At 35.1% G+C, this 19,270-nt stretch overlaps 1 protein-coding gene across 3 annotated transcripts; it reads right to left on the bottom strand.

Moving 5' to 3' along the window:
• Nucleotides 1–25: 25 nt before the first annotated feature.
• On the bottom strand, nt 26–19,047 carry LOC116162991 (nuclear hormone receptor FTZ-F1 beta). Of its 3 annotated transcripts, none has more exons than XM_031476808.1 (10): nt 18,721–19,047; nt 11,316–11,743; nt 10,848–11,267; nt 10,133–10,326; nt 9,874–10,085; nt 5,973–6,205; nt 5,639–5,896; nt 5,336–5,588; nt 5,128–5,282; nt 26–1,425 (listed from the first exon to the last, which is right to left on the bottom strand). In XM_031476808.1, exons 2-10 carry the CDS (start codon nt 11,670–11,672, stop codon nt 1,336–1,338), a joined length of 2,172 nt encoding a protein of 723 aa, XP_031332668.1. In that variant the 5' UTR covers nt 11,673–11,743; nt 18,721–19,047; the 3' UTR covers nt 26–1,335. The 3 variants fall into 3 exon arrangements, with proteins under 3 accessions (XP_031332668.1, XP_031332669.1, XP_031332667.1); XM_031476809.1 differs by lacking the exon at nt 18,721–19,047 and adding an exon at nt 17,973–18,542; XM_031476807.1 differs by lacking the exon at nt 18,721–19,047 and adding an exon at nt 17,791–18,541.
• Between the last annotated feature and the right edge of the window lie 223 nt (nt 19,048–19,270).

A 19,270-nucleotide genomic window follows, 5' to 3' on the forward strand; every position in this document is an offset into this window, starting at 1 on the left:
GATAAATAAAAACTAAAATTTGCATATATTTATATATTTCATACAAAAATGATCCATATAAATAGCTCGTAAAATGACAAAGTATAAAATTTTACGGCTAATACTGCATTGCATGCAGGCATGGAAGGCCTCCCTAAGTCTTATAATGTGTATGTTTTATTGACAGTTTATAACAATTGTAACGATTAAATTGTCTATGTAAGAATTGTCAATTTGAACACGATCTCTAACGTTTGCAAAGTATAACTTACAAAGGCAAAAATTTTATCTATTAAAAACATTTTCGGCCCGCAATAGTCAAACTTCGGCGTTAGATTTGTTTGATAAATCACACATTAGTGTTAGTGTATTACAGGCTCGAATCGAAAAAGAAAGCCTATTTAATTTGCTAATAACTGTTATAGTATTGTTCACAGCTACAAGTTACCGTGTAGGTGTATAACTAGCAACACTAAAACATTAAATTGGAAAATGTTTTTGTTTAATTTATCACTTCTGCCCGACAGTTGCAGTATTTACACTTTAAGGCTAACTTGGCACATTCATATGTGTTAAAGATCTACAAGGTTACCACTTAAAGGAGGTGGAGTCATATAAAATACACATGTTCGAAATGATGCTGTGAAAGAAATTTAACTTGGTAAGAATGCGTACATAAATTGTAAATTATACTCTGCCTGTGTGCCATGATAAGTTTCGCATAATCTTATCATTTTAAAAATGTGACGGTTACATATTATATAAAATCAGATATAGGCACAACCTGAAATGTGTAATAAATAAAAAATGTCCCTTTTGCACTCGTACAAATAAATTGACAAACGGGTTTTGAGCCTTTAGATGTTTCCTCAATCAATTGTCAGTAAACTCAAAGTCAAAGTTAAATATTACATTGCATTATTGGAATGAAGTCTTTTGAAGTGGTTATTAACACCACGTAACACTGCTCTACACTCATATTACATACAAGTATATTTGAGCATTCTCAACTTTAAATAGATTTAGATAGATATTATTAAAAACTCAACGAACAAGCTTAAGCTTAGTTCAAATAGAATAAAAATATCAAAATATTAAAATAATTAAAAATATATATATTTATATACATTTTTGATCCGTTGCGATCTTAATATTACATAATTGCCCATCATTTGAAGATCTTTTATCAATTCGTAAATCATTTCACGTTGGTGTTTTCGAGTGTCTTCAAACGATAGATAAAAATCGAGTGTCCAGCACATATAACTAAGTACGTAAAGTTTCCACTTAAAGCTAAAGAAATAAGCAATACTGTCTGTTAAGTATGAACCCGCCACCAAAGCTAATAAGGCACATCTAGTGGTCCCCTCGAAGCAGCTCCAGGAGCAGGTTAAAACTTGGCCCTTCATCGTCCTTCGATTTAATCGTCAACATTTCCTTTCCGACCTTTCACATTATAAAAATAAATTAAAATTCTAAAAATAAATTTACAAAATGTTATAACATACCACCAGCACCTGTAGTGTGGCTACATATGACTAAATGAGGCAAGCATAGGATATTCTCTCTGAAAAAACACTCCTAGGCTTCTTTACACTACAAATGATGTGCTTGCATTGTTAATTTAGATTTGTTCACAGTTGGCAAAAGATGATGGAACGATATTATATAGAATCAAAATGTGTTACACACTTCAGCCCGTTTCTTCAAACATGCATTTTTTTATACGCGGGTTGATCCTAAAATAAGGGTCCCTTCATTTTTACAAATAGACAATATAGTTCCAAATATCAAAATTTACGCAACCAGTTGGACACTGATTTCAAATCAATCACATTTATGTTGATCCGTGTGGTTCCCCACTCATGTAGATGGTTATGGCCACCAAACGGTTGTATGCTAGATTAGTTTACAATTCGAGTTGCAAACCAATAGTATATGAATGTTTTTCATTTTTATAATAATAACAATACACGGTGTCCATTTTTCGAGTGCCACTATGGGAATCTCACTTATCTTAAGAGATAGAAAGTTGGTTAAATGGGGGCAAAGTTGCAAATTTTCGTGCTGAATAAGAATATGAAGAGAAATTTGAAATATCTTCAATAGTTTAGAAGATATCGCAAAAAAACGAATTTTTGTTTTTAATTTTTTTATGATAAACTAATCGTAGTAAACATTTCTAATTAACACATTATTCGGACACTTTAATGGGGATTTCAAATATGGCATTCTGTTTTTAATAACTTTAAAGATGACGGAGAAGCACGTGGCAACTTTAGTTTTTCTTATGGGCGCCATATTGAATTTTGCCATTTTGGGATTACGTCTTTTCTTCTCTTTACAACGATACATCAAACATAGTGGTTCAGTAACACATTTTTCCTAAGATACAATTTTTAGTTTTTTGAGAAGAGTGCTTTGGAAAAACAAAACGTTCTTTTGTTGTAAACAAAAGTTTGACAGTTTGATCCATCTGTCTGGTTGCAGCGTTGTCAGAGAAGTAGAAATTTGATTTTCATCTGAACAGAATTGAACCTTCGTTTTGCACGAAAATTATAATTCAAATTAGAACAAAATACATCACAACATGTGTTCAAATTGCCCACCTCCTAATTCTGAGCACAGTGCCACTCTCTTCCTAAGATTTGCTATGGCTCTTGACACATCCTTTCTTCTATTCTTGTGCCTGAGAGTGCTAACAATTCTATGACGAAGTTCATCAAGGTCGGCTGGCAATGTTTTCTAAATTCAGCTGGGCTGCAACTTCTTTTGAGGAGACAGATGGATTGTTTTATTGCACCTAATTAACAATTATTAAATGATGAATAGATCAGTAGTTGTAATCATGTAAAATTTTTACTGCTTGCAAAATTGCCTACTCATATTCATTGGGTCTATCACCATATTGCTGTCTACATCTTTTAAAAGAACCATATTCGCCCAAGTTTTTATGCAGCAAAGAAAAATACCTCAAACTAGGTTGTTGCCGCTCTGGATAACGCTGCAAGTATGTTGCAGCAGCCATATGTGGGCATTTCGATGAGAAGTGTAGTAAATTTGCATCATATCTCTTTGGTGAAAAAGGGATTTTCGCAATACAACTAGCATAAACCTAAATGACACTACATGAAATAAGTCAACCTTTTGTTCACAACAAAAGAACGTTTTGTTTTTCCAAAGCACTCTTCTCAAAAAATTAAAAATTGTATTTTTAACAAAAATGTGATACTGGACCACCATGTGTGATATATCGTTGTAAAGAGAAAAAAAAATTCAAAATGGCGCACATAAGAAAAACTAAAGTTGCCACGTGTTTCTCCGTCATCTTGAAAGTTATTAAAAACAGGTTGCCATATTTGAAATCTGCATTAAAGTGTCCGCATAATGTGTTAATTAGAAATGTCTACTACGATTAGTTTATCATAAAAAAATTAAAAACGAAAATCAGACATTTTCGTTTTTTTGCGATATCTTCAAAACTATTGAAGATATTTCAAATTTCTCTTCATATTCTTATTCAGCACGAAAATTGGCAACTTTGCCCCCATTTAACCAACTTTCTATCTCTTAAGATAAGTGAGATCCCCATAGTGGCACTCGAAAAATGGACACCGTGTATATACAGGGTGGCACAACGAAAACGAAACAGACCGAACAGCTTGTAAGGAAATAGGTCATTGAATAGTCGATTTTGGTTGAAAGGGAGACATCTTTTACCTAAATACATAGCATATACAGGCTGGTCCAAATTCGTGGCTCCTCATTGGGATCTCTGTAATGGTGACAGATACAGCATAGGTTAAATGGGGGCAAAGTTTGCCCTTTTCTTCTTCTTTGAAATTAACCGAGATACCACCGAAAAACTAAAAATGTTACATGTTAAATTTTGTTTATATTTTCCTGATTTTTGCCCCCATTTAATGATTTTTGCCACCATTTAACCTATACTGTATCTGTCACTGTTACGGAGATACCAGGTGACATGGTTAAATATGGAAAACCATCCGACATTCAAAAAATACAAGAAAAATATAGTATCGTTTAAAAAATTCATGTTGGAGATCAAAAAAAGCTAGCATTAAATAAACAAAACAATGTTTTTTAACCCTGTATTTAATATAAATCCGAAAATGTTCTGGAAATTCTTCAAACTCCTCCTACAGTCACCTCTTCACTTATGCAGTTTGAGTAATTGTCACTGGTTTTGTTTTACTTTACCTTATGCATAAAATCTAGCAAAAAAATAAAAATCAACATTTAGACATGGTAAGTTTTCTTTGCCAAATAAATACAAGGAAAATATCTGCAAAAGTTACAAAGAAATAAATCTGATCTATAATAGATATCGCAATCGGAATCACAGGAAATAAAAAACGAAAATTAAAAAATAATGCAATTACAAAATGTCTCAGTTTTTGATACAAAACTATCTCCCAAAAACCTACAGACCTAGAATAATGTATCCTCGTATTGAGTTTCTTCCGTCATAAGATCTTGATTTTGTCTTATCTATAGCCTAAGTTCAGTTACAAACGTCTACAACTGGATGTAGTCAATTTTGAATGCAAGGTATTAATAGACTTGATAAAACTGAAAAAAGCTCACATTTCTCCAAAATATTTTTAATTATACAGGGTGCGATTGTAAGGTATGGGACTAAAAAATTACATTTTTTTAATGGAAGACCCTTCTACATGAAGTTCTACGTCTTTTTTAATATACATAATATCTAAAACCAACAAACAAGTTATAGTTTCAAAGAAAATTCGAACATCGCATTTGTAAGTCTTTGCCTATTGTTAAACCCCTTAAATTATGATGTCAGGCATCATATCATTTATTTTGAATTTAGTCAAAGACAGCTGAGAATGTTTTCTATCTAATATTTAAAGAGTTCATTTACAGGGTGTTTTCTATAATGCTTGTTTCTAATATAGTTTCTGCTAGTCAATCATTGTCAAATCCTGTTTAAACATTGACTACACAAAATGCTCCTTAATGCCCTTTTTATTTTTGACTTTTGACTACACTTGTATATTGCCAATTAATCTGATGCTGCATTGCCTACAGTCACATTTCATACTACAGCATAATGGTATATTATAACATGAAAAATGAAAAATACTAACCAACCTTAAAACATACCTGACAAGTTCGCTGTAGCTCTGGTATCCTTAGTAACAATTCTCCGAATTTCGCTGGCGAATCTGGATAGTGAGCCAATGTGTAATGTTGTAACGCTTGGAGAGCCTTTTCTTGCGACGCTCTAACTTTTTCCGCCTCTCGCAATTCAGACGTATCTAATTGGTAAAAATATGCAATATGATCTCATCTAATAATTAAACAGTTTTACCTGACGTAAGTAGCACAATAACTTTCATGGCAACATATTCATACTTATCAACCCTAAGTCGTCTTAAATGATCGGTAAAATTTAACATCCTTTCTATACATGCCCCCAAACCCATTTCCTTTGCTTGTTCCAAGCTAATACTTTTACCTAACGATATCCTTATTTCGCCAGGGGTCGAGACAGAACGAAAACAACACGAAAACAATAACAGTTCGCACCACGAATTTATCAGCAAGCATATTTGATCGTCGATCTAAACGAAAGTTTACTCAGTTTATCAAATGACAAAGGCAAGGTACCTACCGAAATATTCTTAAAAAGAGGTAAACTTTTACACCACTTCACAATTTTGTACAATCGATGATCGGCTATATTGCACAGGTTCGCTACGAAATCCGGGTTACTATCAGTCGAGCCCGCAAGAGCAGTGCCGGCAAGTAACGGGTGAGAAGACAAATTATGAACCGCGCTACTCGAACCGGCTTTGCCTAACGTACCGTCCGTTAATTTATTTAATTCTAATTCGCTGTAGTGCCAAAGATGTTCCACGTCCATTATTTCCTAAAACAAAATTACCTCAAATTAGGATCCCTCCTCCAGTCAAGTGGACACTTCGGTCATTCCGTGTAGTACTCACTTGCAATAATGGCGGGACACTTAGTCGAGAGTTTCCGGTGTTTGATCTTTTCATATACATCCCACAATCCGTAGGCTCTAATTTAACCCTTAATACTTGTTGAGGCGTATCATAGCCGTGACGTAAATCCGTGGAGCTAGCTCTTAATTCAGGATGATTAGTTAAGGATGGAGGCAACGAGTAAGAACACTGATATGTAGATCGACCTCCTCTTGTTCTATCTTCCCTAATAGCTGCAAATAATACATTACAAAATACAAAAATTTGTACATTCAAGATTAACGCAAAGGCTGATTCAGATGTAACAACTGATTGCTGAATGGCCAAGGAGCACAAAAGTCCCAAAACTCGGGTTTTTTCTTTTAATTTTGTTCAATCACTATACAGGGTGAACATTTTGTCTGAAGTCACTGAATATACCTTCAATTGTTAAAGAAGGATTTTAGGGTATCCAATCTATGTACTTTAAATTGGTGGTCAGTGGCGAATTTCTGCATGGTCAAGGGGTAGTAAAATTATAAAAATTAAAAAACTATTTGTGGTCCAACGTCTGTGGTTTATGGGCGTAGACTCGCGACTTCGCATATCCTTACAAAAAAAATAGGTGTGATATCACAAGATTGTCGAGGCCAAAACACAGGTTGATTCGTGCGCTGTGTGGTATGATGCGCCGTCTTGTTGAAAAAATCAACGCAGTCATGTCATCATATCAGTAATATTGTACTCTCCCTTGTTTGCCCCTCATTTGTATAAGTTAATTGATTTGCTATTGGCAGAAGAGTTAAGTGGCGCCGTTTGCTTTCTGCAACCCATTCCAATGTTAAGAAAATGACAGAAGAATGCTGCGATGAAAATAAGAGAACTAGTGTTAGAGAAAGAATAGCGTCTATTCACTTTGATGACATTATCCTCTGTGGAAGAAATGTTGCAACAACTTGAGAGAATAGCTTGAAGATAAACACTAAATAACTATAGTAATGAGTGTGGGTAGATGAATTTAGGTAAGAGGAGAGAAGCTGGAGCAGGTGAACCGATACAAGCAACCCAGGTTGTAGAGCTGAAACACTGAAATGGCAAAACAAGCAGACAAAAAGGTGGGCACGATGTGAGCAAGCTGGATATAGAATTGAAGAAGACATTAGCAAAGTGCTCGGTTTGGGCCATAATGCTATATGGTTGCGAAGCATGGACATTAATTAAGGACAAAAAAAGAGATGTGGTGGAAGGAACTGGATATAGATGATAGACTTATGAAACAAAGAAAAGGAGGATACGTAGCAATGAAGACGGAGATACAAGCTCAAATGGAGTGGAGGAAGAGCACTACAACGTGCAATGTAGAGAACTGATGATGTGATGTTTATGTCAGTTGAATTTAATGTTAGACAAAAATAATAGATGGCGTATGTCATATTTTAGAAAAACAAAATTAGAATTTTTTTCAGGTTTTCTTACACTTGAAAGTCAACCCAAAAGAATCGAATTTAGTGTTTCAAATTCGTGGCTCACCATTGGGATCTCCGTAATGGGAGAGATTTTTTGTACCTAAAAAACGCATTTCAAATTTTTGAAAATAACCAAGACATAACCGAAAAACTGAAAATGTCAAAGTTCGTTTTCATTTTCCTTAGCTTAAAGAGGTGGAAATGGACGGTTCCCGTTCGCACCATCTACGGGCACTTTTTTCAGAGAATTTGAATCTATCAGAATTTCCATAGCATGTTAGATGTAAATGTGACAGGTTACTACTTTCTTATTTCTTATGGACGCCATACTGGATTTTTACAGAATGAAATAAGAGGGCAAAAAGGAAAAATTATTATGCGTCACACTCTATACTTTTACATAAATTTACACGAAAAATGTTTTACATTCACTTTTCAACAAAACATCCGTGAGTAACTAGATCTTGCCGCATCAATATGGTTATCATGGTGATGCATTCATTTCTCATTTCGTAAAAATTCAGTATCAGGCCCACAAGAAATAAGAAAATAGTAGCATGTAGCCATACAAGGTGTCCATTTTTCGAGTGCCACTATGGAGATCTCACTTTTCTTAAGAGATAGAAAGTTGGTTAAATGGGAGCAAATTTCCGTGCTGAATAAGAATCTGAAAAGAAATTTGAAATATCTTCAATAGTTCTGATTTTCGTTTTTAATTTTTTTTAGATTAACTAATCGTAGTAGGCATTTCTAATTAACACATTATTCGGACACTTTTTAATGGAGATTTCAAATATGGCATTCTGTTTTTAATAACTTTCAAGATGACGGAGAAACACGTGGCAACTTTAGTTTTTCTTATGGGCGCCATATTGAATTTTGACATTTTGGGATAACGTCTTTTTTTTTCTTTACAACGATATATCACACATTTTTTTCCTAAAAATACAATTTTTAATTTTTTCAGAAGAGTGCTTTGGAAAAACAAAACGTTCTTTTGTTGTAAACAAAAGTTTGACAGTTTAATCCGTCTGTCTGGTTGCAGAGTTGTCAGAGAAGTAGAAATTAGATTTTCACCTGAACAGAATTTAACCTTTGTTTTGCAAAAAACTTATAATTAAAATTAGAAAATATCACAACATGTGTTCAAATTGCCCACCTCCTAATTCTGAGCACAGTGCCACTCTCTTCCCAAGATTGGCTATGGCTCTTGACACATCCTTTCTTCTATTCTTGTGCCCGAGAGTGCTCACAATTATGACGAAGTTCATCAAGGTCGGCTGGCAATGTTTTGTAAATTCAGCTGGGCTGCAACTTCTTTTGAGGAGACAAGATGGATTGTTTTATTGCACCTAATTAACAATTATTAAATGATGAATGGATCAGTAGTTGTAATTATTTAAATTTTTACCGCTTGCAAAATTGCCTACTCATATTCATTGGGTCTATCACCATATATTGCTGTCTACATCTTTTAAAAGAACCATATTCGCCCAAGTTTTTATGCAGCAACGAAAAATACCTCAAACTAGGTTGTTGCCGCTCTGGATAACGCTGCACTGCAAGTATGTTGCAGCAGCCATATGTGGCAATTTCGATGAGAAGTGTAGTAAATTTGCATCATATCTCTTTGATCTGCACTTGAAAAAGGCATTTTCGCAATACAACTAGCATAAACCTAAATGACAATACATGAAATAAGTCAACCTTTTGTTCACAACAAAAGAACGTTTTGTTTTTCCAAAGCACTCTTCTCAAAAAATTAAAAATTGTATTTTTAGGAAAAATGTGTTACTGAACCACCATGTGTGATATATCGTTATAAAGAGAAAAAAATACGTAATCTCAAATTGTGAAAATTCAAAATGGCCCCCATTTAACCAAGTTTCTATCTCTTAAGATAAGTGAGATCCCCATAGTGCCACTCGAAAAATGGACACTGTGTATACCTAGTGTGCTATGGATATTCTGAAAATAGATTCATTTTCTCTGAAAAAAAGTGCCTATAGACGGTAACTGTCCATTTCCGACCGTTTCAGCTAAAAAACCAAATTTTAGATTCAGCTTTTCAGTTATTTTCAAAAATGTCAAATGCGTTTTTTTAATCACACATTTTCCCCCATTTAACCTAAACTGTATTTCTCACCATAAGGAAGATCACAACGGTGAGTCACAAATTTGAACCACTCTATACAATGGTTTTCAAAGATTTTGTGAAAAATTTTCATTACAACTGAATATTGGAGAATTAAACGAGTCTTAATTTGATACCAAACCTATTAATATCTGTGTGACCCTCTCTGCCACCACTAGTTTTTTACTCATCTATTACGCCTTGTTTATTATCGTTATAACCAGCATAGAAATATTCCCAGTATAATAATAGAATTGAATTTTTTTAAATATTAGATGTTACATAAAAATCAGCCTAAACCTTTACATTATAAAGTATGTACCTTCGAGTTTCATTCCACATTGCAAGCATTTATCAAAACGGCAAGCGGGACACTTTTTCCTCGTCGCTACAGTAACAGGACACGCAGCGCCCCTCAAGCAAACATAGTTTTTTCGATTTTGTACGGTGCGTTTAAAAAATCCCTTACAAGATTCGCAACTAAAAATACCGTAGTGAAATCCGGATATTTTATCACCACAAATTGGACACGGACTACAACTCAGCTGTGAAAAACAATTCGCCACGCGCACCACACAAACCTATTGATGAGCTGCTGTCGAGAGATACCGGGTTGTGCGGGTAAAGATGTGTGAACTAAGCCAGTCTTATCTTCAGTTTCTTCAAGAGCTTCGTGATCAGGTACGTACTGAATGTTACAGTCATCTTGAAGATTACGATACAAAACGTTATGATGTAATGGACTGTTGTGAACACCGCTGTGTATATGGCGGCCCTACGAGGAAACATTGCAGTATAACAAAGTGTGTACAAGTAAAACCGACACTCCCTAACTTTCTTATTATTAGAGCTACAAAATCGCATATTCAACAAGCTAACATACTTTTAAAAGGTACACCCTGTACATTTTTTTATTCAAAATTTCGTTTACTTTCAAAATATGCAATCAAATGAAGTTAGCAATAACCAATATGGCGTTAAGGTGTGTAAGTTTAATGTTCACCCCAATATTTACTACAATAATTGATGTCCAAACATCCCTAAATAGGATTTTGTCCATTTATACGCATTGCTAAATTCACAAAAAATATGCATGACTGGTTATTGCTAACTTCACTACGGAATGTTCTTTTGTTAAATATCTAGATAACTCGATGATCGATTGTTTTTCTAATGTGACTTTGTAATCACGAAAAAAAAAAATTTCATACTTAACCGACTTAGTAACTCTAATAATAAGAAAGTTGATGTTAATGCTGGCTTGGCTGTAATCACTGTATTGGTCGTGTAATTTACCTGTATGGGGCTGTGATTAGGCGAGAATTGTTGCGTTGGTGAAACCGAAACTGAAACACTAGAATAACTACAACAACTAGAATGAGAAGCGTCACTGTTATTTCGACTTAAATTTGGCGTTAAATGTCTTTGCGTTAAAGGACTTTGACTTGGAGAACTAAACACACTATACGCAGAGTGTATCGCCGAATCGGGACTCGGTGTCGGAGGTATATTAAGAGCTTTTTGCATAATGTCCTTGTGACTTAATACGGAAACACTACCGGGATGCCGCTGATTAAGTAGAGGGGAGTTGTTCGGCGTGCTGTGAAGCGAGTAGTTCCCTACAGTTTGCTGTTTTAACACTAACACGGGACTTCCTTTTTGTTCCGAAATGGGCAGATTCTGTTTCGATTGCGCGACTGAAAGATTCTCAGGAAACTGAAAAATGTTTCGATAAGAAAGTGATTTGGACGCGTAAAAATGTACCTGAGAAGATCCTCTGTCTTCGTCAATGCACATGTCTCTTTCTCCTTCTGAGAGTTCTCCTTCCCAAGACATTGGTCTCGGTATATCGTTCTCATCTGGTTCCTTTTTCTGCCGTAAATTAACGGAAGTCGCATTGAAATCAATCTGCGCGACTTCCGCATCTGAACTGCTATCCAAGGTATCTCCATTGTTGATCGCACCAGATGCATTGGATAGTATACCGTTGTGGGCGTGAGGTAAGTCGGTGTTGATATGAGCGTGCGCCGGCAGAACCCCATTTGATACGGAAGCAGAAGAGTACGGTTCGATCTTAATCGGTGTGACAGATACATTAGGAGACCTCATGTTTGCGGCCATGGCAGCCTGGATCAGCTTACCTCGCCGGTCCACTGTTCTCGTTTAGGCATGGTCTCACCTATCCGCATCCACTGAAACAGAAAATATACCATTTATAACCACTATTTACGCAAAAGAATAAAAGAAAATTTTCCTGAATTGATAAAAAACGAAAACATTATTTGCAAGAGATAAGTACATTGTTTAATAATGTACAGCAATCTAAAAATACTCAGTTTCAACTTAATAGTTTTATTGCCTCCTGATAACAAACTCAAGTAAACATATTAAAGTATGCACAACAGTTTTTGATTGAAACCATCAGCCTAGGCGCAACCCACTCACGTATATACAGACGGACAATGCTGCATGACTATCAAATGGATACGATTATCGGTAATGTCTTTGGCATCAAGTAAAATGGTTAATGTTCAAACGAGTGGGAAATCCGAGAAGATATCCATCGTTGTTCACAGTAGTAGACGAGGTAGTAGATGTCCGCACTTATACCAGGATGTCCGTGGATATCCAAGGAGATCCGGTGGATATACACGGTGTCCATTTTTCGAGTGCCATACTATGGGGATCTCGCTTATCTTAAGAGATAGAAACTTGGTTAAATTAGGGCAAAGTTGCGAATTTTCGTGCTGAATAATAGTCTAAAAAGAAATTTATAATATCTTCAATAGTTTTGAAAATATGGCAAAAAATCGAAAATGTCTGATTTTCATTTTTAACTTTTTCATGGTAAACTAATTGTACTAGACATTTCTAATTTAACACATTATTGAGACACTTTTTAATGGAGATTTCGAATATGGCATCCCGTTTTAATAACTTTCAAAATAACGGAGAAACACGTGGCAACTTCAGTTTTTTTTATGGGCGCCGTTTTGGATTTGGACATTTTCAGATTAGGTCTTTTTTTCTCTTTACAACGGTATATCACAACATGGTGGTTCAGTATCACATTTTTTCTAAAAATACAATTTTCATTTTATGCGAAGAGTGCTATGCAAAAACAAAACGTTCTTTTGTTGTGAACAAAATGTTGACTTATTTCAAGCAGTGTCATTTACGTTTGTGCTAGTTTTATTGCTAAAAGATTATTTATTCTTATGTATTTTGTTCTAATTTGAATTATAATTTTCTTGCAAAACGAAGGTTCAATTTTGTTCATATGAAAATCGAATTTTCTCAACACATCTAGTTCCCTGATGCCAACTCTGCAACCGGACATATGCATCAAACTGTCAAACTTTTGTTCACAATAAAAGAACATTTTGTTTTTTCAAAGCACTCTTCCCAAAAAATTAAAAATTGTATTTTAGGAAAAATGTGATACTAAACCACCATGTGTGATATATCGCCGTAAAGAGAAAAAAAGACGTAATCTTAAAATCTCAAAATTAATAATGGCGCCCATAAGAAGAACTAAAGTTACCACGTGTTTCTCTGTCATCTTAAAAGTTATTTAAAACGAGATGTCACATTCGAAATCTCCATTGAAAAGTGTTCGAATAATGTGTTAATTAGAAATGTCTAGTACGACAGGTTTATCATGAAAAAATTCAAAACGAAAATCAGAAAGTTTCGTTTTTTTGCGATATTTTCAGAACTATTGATGATATTTTAAATTTCTTTTCAGATGGTTATTCAGCAGGGAAATTCGCAACTTTGCCCCCATTTAATCAACCTTCTATCTCTTAAGGTAAGCGAGATCCCCATAGTGGCACTCGAAGAATGGACACCGTGTATGCGGATATTCTATTTGAGTATAACTGACATGTACCAATGAATAAAATTCGCTTTCATTTGTCAAAATTCTTGTTTAAACTCAGATTTGGCAAATAATGTAGGATTTTAATTATAATTCGCTTTCCTGCAACCGGCCGTATGTGTCTCATTTTTAAATTTCAATACAATCGCATTTCATTCAATGGCTTATTTTCCACTCTCTGTCTGTTCGTCTGTCATTATCAAAATTGTCTGCTTCTACTCCGCGCTACTGACATTGAAGAAGTAGGTATACTATAACGTAAATTTAATTACGTAATTTATTTACGAGTATGTTACATTAATTATTATTTATCACTCAAATTTAGAACACGATCGCGAATTTCACTATTTATCACTTCGGCACCGATGTTGGAACTGAAATTAAACACAATTGAATTTGCTTATATAGCAAAAGAAATACCTTTCAGAGAATTCTCGAATGATTTTATGGAAAGTAGGCGTCACATCCGCTTTCATTCCCTATCGCAGGTGAGTAATCCTTTATCGACTTGATGGCGCCTTGATATTCGCTACAATACTGTCTTTAAAACAAGTGAGAGTCGGTGAACCGTATTTTTCTGACACTTTGACGTACATCACCACAACAATTAGAACGTGCCCGAGCGATTTCTTACAAACGTATTTCATACTTTACGTGTTACAATCGATTACATAAAAAGAGCAGCAATTTTCTGCCAGGTCTCAGTGTTGAGATTTTACCCTCTTAGACAGATGGACGAAGTTCGCTTTCATAGAAAATATTAATTCCATTACGAGCGATACAATAATTTCACACGTGCAAAACGATGACGTAATTGCTAATAGTAGGTTAATAAGAAGCAGCAAATAGTCATTTTCGAAATGCATATTTTATACTAGATGCAAAAATTCTCGTTAAAATCAAACCAGTATTGGGTCAACAATGAGGTCAACAATGAAAACCGTGGTAGAAGATGGCGGAAGTAATTGACACGTTTAAGGTCATTTTAGAGAAAAAGGAAATTTGTCAAAGAATTACTCACTTTTGAGCTGTTCTGCTTACTTGTAGCGATGAAACGCACAGTTTGGAAATCACAAAAGAAGTTTGATTATTTAACAAATTAAACAAAAAAAAATAAACTGGTCAAGCTATAAAAGTGGCGATTAGCGCTAGGGGGATTGGTGACTGTATTGCAAAATATGTCGTCTACTGAACGTAATAACCTCAGTGGAATGGAGTAAAGTTGAATCATAATAGGTTTCGGTTCAGGTAAAGGTGATTTAGAACGGAAATTGGTCTCATGTATGAAATTGTTCAGTTTCTTCGTTTTGTTCGATTTCTGATCTAAACGACGTCGATGGAACCACAGTTTATTGATGACACAGTACCCGATGGTATACATAAGTAGTGAAAGTTTTTGGACAAACTAAAGGGCACCAACAGGAAGCAATTCAATCAATGTGTGACTAACACGATCATTTTTACTTGTACGAGTTCGGATATTATTACGAAGATTTTTGTTGAACGTTGCAATGGCTCTTCCCTCAACTTCGCCGATCAGAAAATTACAAAATAAACAAATCGCATCTCGATAGTATTGCAAAATGTAACAAGTTTGCTCCTCGGTTTACGCTATACCGGAAATTGCTTTTAAGCTGGAGGTGGTTCCTATCCGTTTCCAAAGGATCATTGGAAATAAGACCGGATTGACTAAGTAATTATCAATTCGCTAGTGAAAGTGGTTCTTAATCGTCAAACGCCAAAATTAAGTTTCAACGTGAAATAACAAAAAACCGAGCAAAAACCAATACATTTTTCGGGAAAAACTCATAGAAACTTTTTTGAAGTGCTTGAAAAACTTTTTTGTTTTTTATAAAAATCCCTAGCATCAAAACTAAACAAAAAATATGAAAATCGCCCCTTTAATTACTGCCCCAATTGAAAACAATCATTACCGCTTTACATTTCACCTCGCATTTCACACAAGGGGGTTCCATTTTCGACACCTTTATAAAGTATCTTTCTAATTGTTAGTAGCACCAAAAGTCATATAGATAGGTACTGTGCGATCAAAAATGAGTTGCTGTCGAGTTACCTTTGGAACTTTTGTTTACACGGGAAATCGTATTTAACTTGAACTTCCAAAGGCGACTCGACAGCATCTCATTTTTGATCGCCCGTTATCATGTGCTCTTTTTGGGTCAAAACTCGGGCTTTGAAAGGGAATAGACTGGAAAAAAAAATAATATCAACAATGGGGGCAAATTTGCCAATTTTCGTGCTGAATAAGAATATGAAGAGAAATTTGAAATATGTTCAATAGTTTTGAAGTTATCGCAAAAAAACGAAAATGTCTGATTTTTGTTTTTAATTTTTTTATGATAAACTAATCGTAGTACCCATTTCTAATTAACACATTATTCGAACACTTTTCAATGGAGATTTCGAATGTGACATCTCGTTTTAAATAACTTTTAAGATGACAGAGAAACACGTGGTAACTTTAGTTCTTCTTATGGGCGCCATTATTAATTTTGAGATTTTGAAATTACGTATTTTTTTCTCTTTACGGCGATATATCACACATGGTGGTTCAGTATCACATTTTTCCTAAAATACAATTTTTAATTTTTTGGGAAGAGTGCTTTGGAAAAACAAAATGTTCTTTTGTTGTGAACAAAAGGTTGACTTATTTCATGTATTGTCATTTAGATTTATGCTAGTTGTATTGCGAAAATGCCTTTTTCAAGTGCAGATCAAAGAGATATGATGCAAATTTACTACACTTCTCATCGAAATGCCCACATGACTGCTGCAACATACTTGCAGCGTTATCCAGAGGGGCAACAACCTAGTTTGAGGTATTTTTCTTTGCTGCATAAAAACTTGGGCGAATATGGTTCTTTTAAAAGATGTAGACAGCAATATGGTGATAGACCCAATGAATATGAGTAGGCAATTTTGCAAGCAGTAAAAATTTTACATGATTACAACTACTGATCTATTCATCATTTAATAATTGTTAATTAGGGGCAATAAAACAATCCATCTGTCTCCTCAAAAGAAGTTGCAGCCCAGTTGAATTTACAAAACATTGCCAGCCGACCTTGATGAACTTCGTCATAGAATTGTGAGCACTCTCAGGCACAAGAATAGAAGAAAGGATGTGTCAAGAGCCATAGCAAATCTTAGGAAGAGAGTGGCACTGTGCTCCGAATTAGGAGGTGGGCAATTTGAACACATGTTGTGATGGTTTTTGTTCTAATTTGAATTATAATTTTCGTGCAAAACGAAGGTTCAATTCTGTTCAGATGAAAATCGAAATTTCTACTTCTCTGACAACGCTGCAACCAGACAGATGGATCAAACTGTCAAACTTTTGTTTACAACAAAAGAACGTTTTGTTTTTCCAAAGCACTCTTCTCAAACAACTAAAAATTGTATTTTTAGGAAAAATATGTTACTGAACCACCATGGGCACCTTGTGTGATATATCGTTGCAAAGAGAAAAAAAGACGTAATCCCAAAATGTCAAAATGCAATATGGCGCCCATAAGAATAACTAAAGTTGCGACGTGTTTGTCCGTCATCTTGAAAGTTATTAAAAACAGAATGCCATATTTCAAATCCCCATTAAAAAGTGTCCGAATAATGTGTTAATTAGAACTGTTTACTACGATTAGTTTATCATAAAAAAATTAAAAACAAAAATCAGAAATTTTCGTTTTTTTGCGATATCTTCAAAACTATTGAAGATATTTCAAATTTCTTTTCAGATTCTTATTCAGTACGAAAATTTGCAACTTTGCTCCCATTTAACCAACTTTCTATCTCTTAAGATAAGTGAGATCACTATAGTGGCACTCGAAAAATGGACACCGTGTATAAGATAAGTAAACTTTCCTTGTGTGTTTTAACAAAAAGTAAAATATGTATCTTTAAAAACAAAATAGACATTTTTTTTAACTTTGAAAAAAACGGTTTTCATCTACTATCAACCGGGGATTGAATATTGGTTTTACTTAGAAATAGCGTCAATTAACTGCACTTTAATAAGAGTCACTATCTTTCTCAAAGAGATAATTTTTCTTTATCGGATGAATTCATTTTTGCGGCTAACGTAACAAAAACCTTACAACTATAGATAGAGGAAGCGAGCGGGACAGGCAGGACAGACGCAGATACAACTACCGGCCTCGAGAAGGTCGAACGAGGATCATTCATTATCCGTAAACATAACAGTTTAGGAGTAAAACGAGACGTTGGGGGGCGGATATTTTCGCATTAGCACGCTCGTATCTTCGAATTTCCGCTAAACATTAGGCCTAAATGTACAACCGTATTAAATTATACGAAAAAATGTTTTCAGGATGCGCTTACCCATATTGGTAGGAGAAGGTCAAGGCCCTCGGTCACGTGCTCGATCCCAAGGTCACTTGGCAAGTCGAGTACAATGGCACCAAATTACAATTTATAAACAACATCCCAAAGGCACACGCGTAGAAAAACATCTATCGATTAACAATATCCTACGGCGGAAAAATTGCACAATCACTACTTACACTAGAAAAAAGGCGTTCACTAACTTCGATATCCTTAGCTCGCATAGTATGCAATTCCAGGTGTACCTAGATTTAATTTAAACCGACCGATTTGCTTTTGTCCGCTCCCTTGATTGCCTAGACTACTACCTGTTCCGCACACGTCAACCTGACAGTTGAACGACAAAAGTCGACTAAAATTCACATGGGCCACTCAGTCAATGTTGTCACTTTTAGTTCACTTCGTCCACATATGCTACAGCGTTACGGAGGAATTCGAAAAAATATCGCAACCTGTTTCGGATGAGATAACCGCACCCCGTTCGCGCACGATTTAAAAATAAACGGACGACCCGATAATACGCTTCAGGTAAATTAAACGAGCGCGCTACTTCCCCATTGTTTACACTAATTTGGCAACGTCGAGTTTGCGGCGAAACATTATTACTACCTTTAAAATCCGTCTCACTTCTTCGTACGGGGTGTACGAATGACCCCAAGTAGCTGGCAGCAGTTGACTTGTGTCACGTGACAGACCAAAGTGCGACCTTCAAACATGTACTGTACAGTCAAGTACCTGTCACACTGCGATATTTTAAACGGAAAGGGTTAATCATGTATTCACTTACGCTGAGATGACTGTACACATATGTTTACCTTGAGAGTATATCTAAATACCCACCTTCCACTTACATTTCAGTAAAAATTTACCAAACGAATTCCAATAAGCGAGCATTTTTGCCTTGGACTTATTAATTAATAAACTCACCGTTCCCTTTTACATCCTGAAACCTTTCGCATACATCCTTGGATGAAGAAATATAAAATAGACAATGTCTCCTTAGTTACTTCACACAGGAATTTTCACTTTCACAAATACATAAGATTTAAAAAGAAGGCGCACCTTACATTGAGGAGTTTATTGACACCGTCACACACACTCTCCAGGTAAAATTTAAACCCGCAAAAGCAACAACCCTAGTTCACAAACATTCTTTTCTTGCACGCCCGTCCTATTAGTTGTTAACAATTAAAATAACCTTAAAAACATAAAAACTTCTACATGCTTTCATACAAAGGTTCAAAAAACGTATATAAAAAAAATGGTCAATTCACAATCGTTACGGTTCTTAAAAAACAATGGAAAATTAAAAAATCGTTAAAACGCCATCTCTGGGCCTCTTATTCAACTTGCTACTGCGGACTCGCGGCTTTCGGTTTGAAAATCGAAAAAGTGCGCGAAACTCGTAATTAAACCTCCCAAATTTCTTTCAAATTCTTTTCCTTTATATTTTTTAAGCCGCGCTTTCAAGTTCTTA

This window comes from Photinus pyralis, unplaced genomic scaffold, assembly GCF_008802855.1.
Source record: "Photinus pyralis isolate 1611_PpyrPB1 unplaced genomic scaffold, Ppyr1.3 Ppyr1.4_LG2, whole genome shotgun sequence".
In the NCBI taxonomy this organism is placed as follows: Eukaryota; Metazoa; Arthropoda; class Insecta; order Coleoptera; family Lampyridae; genus Photinus; species Photinus pyralis.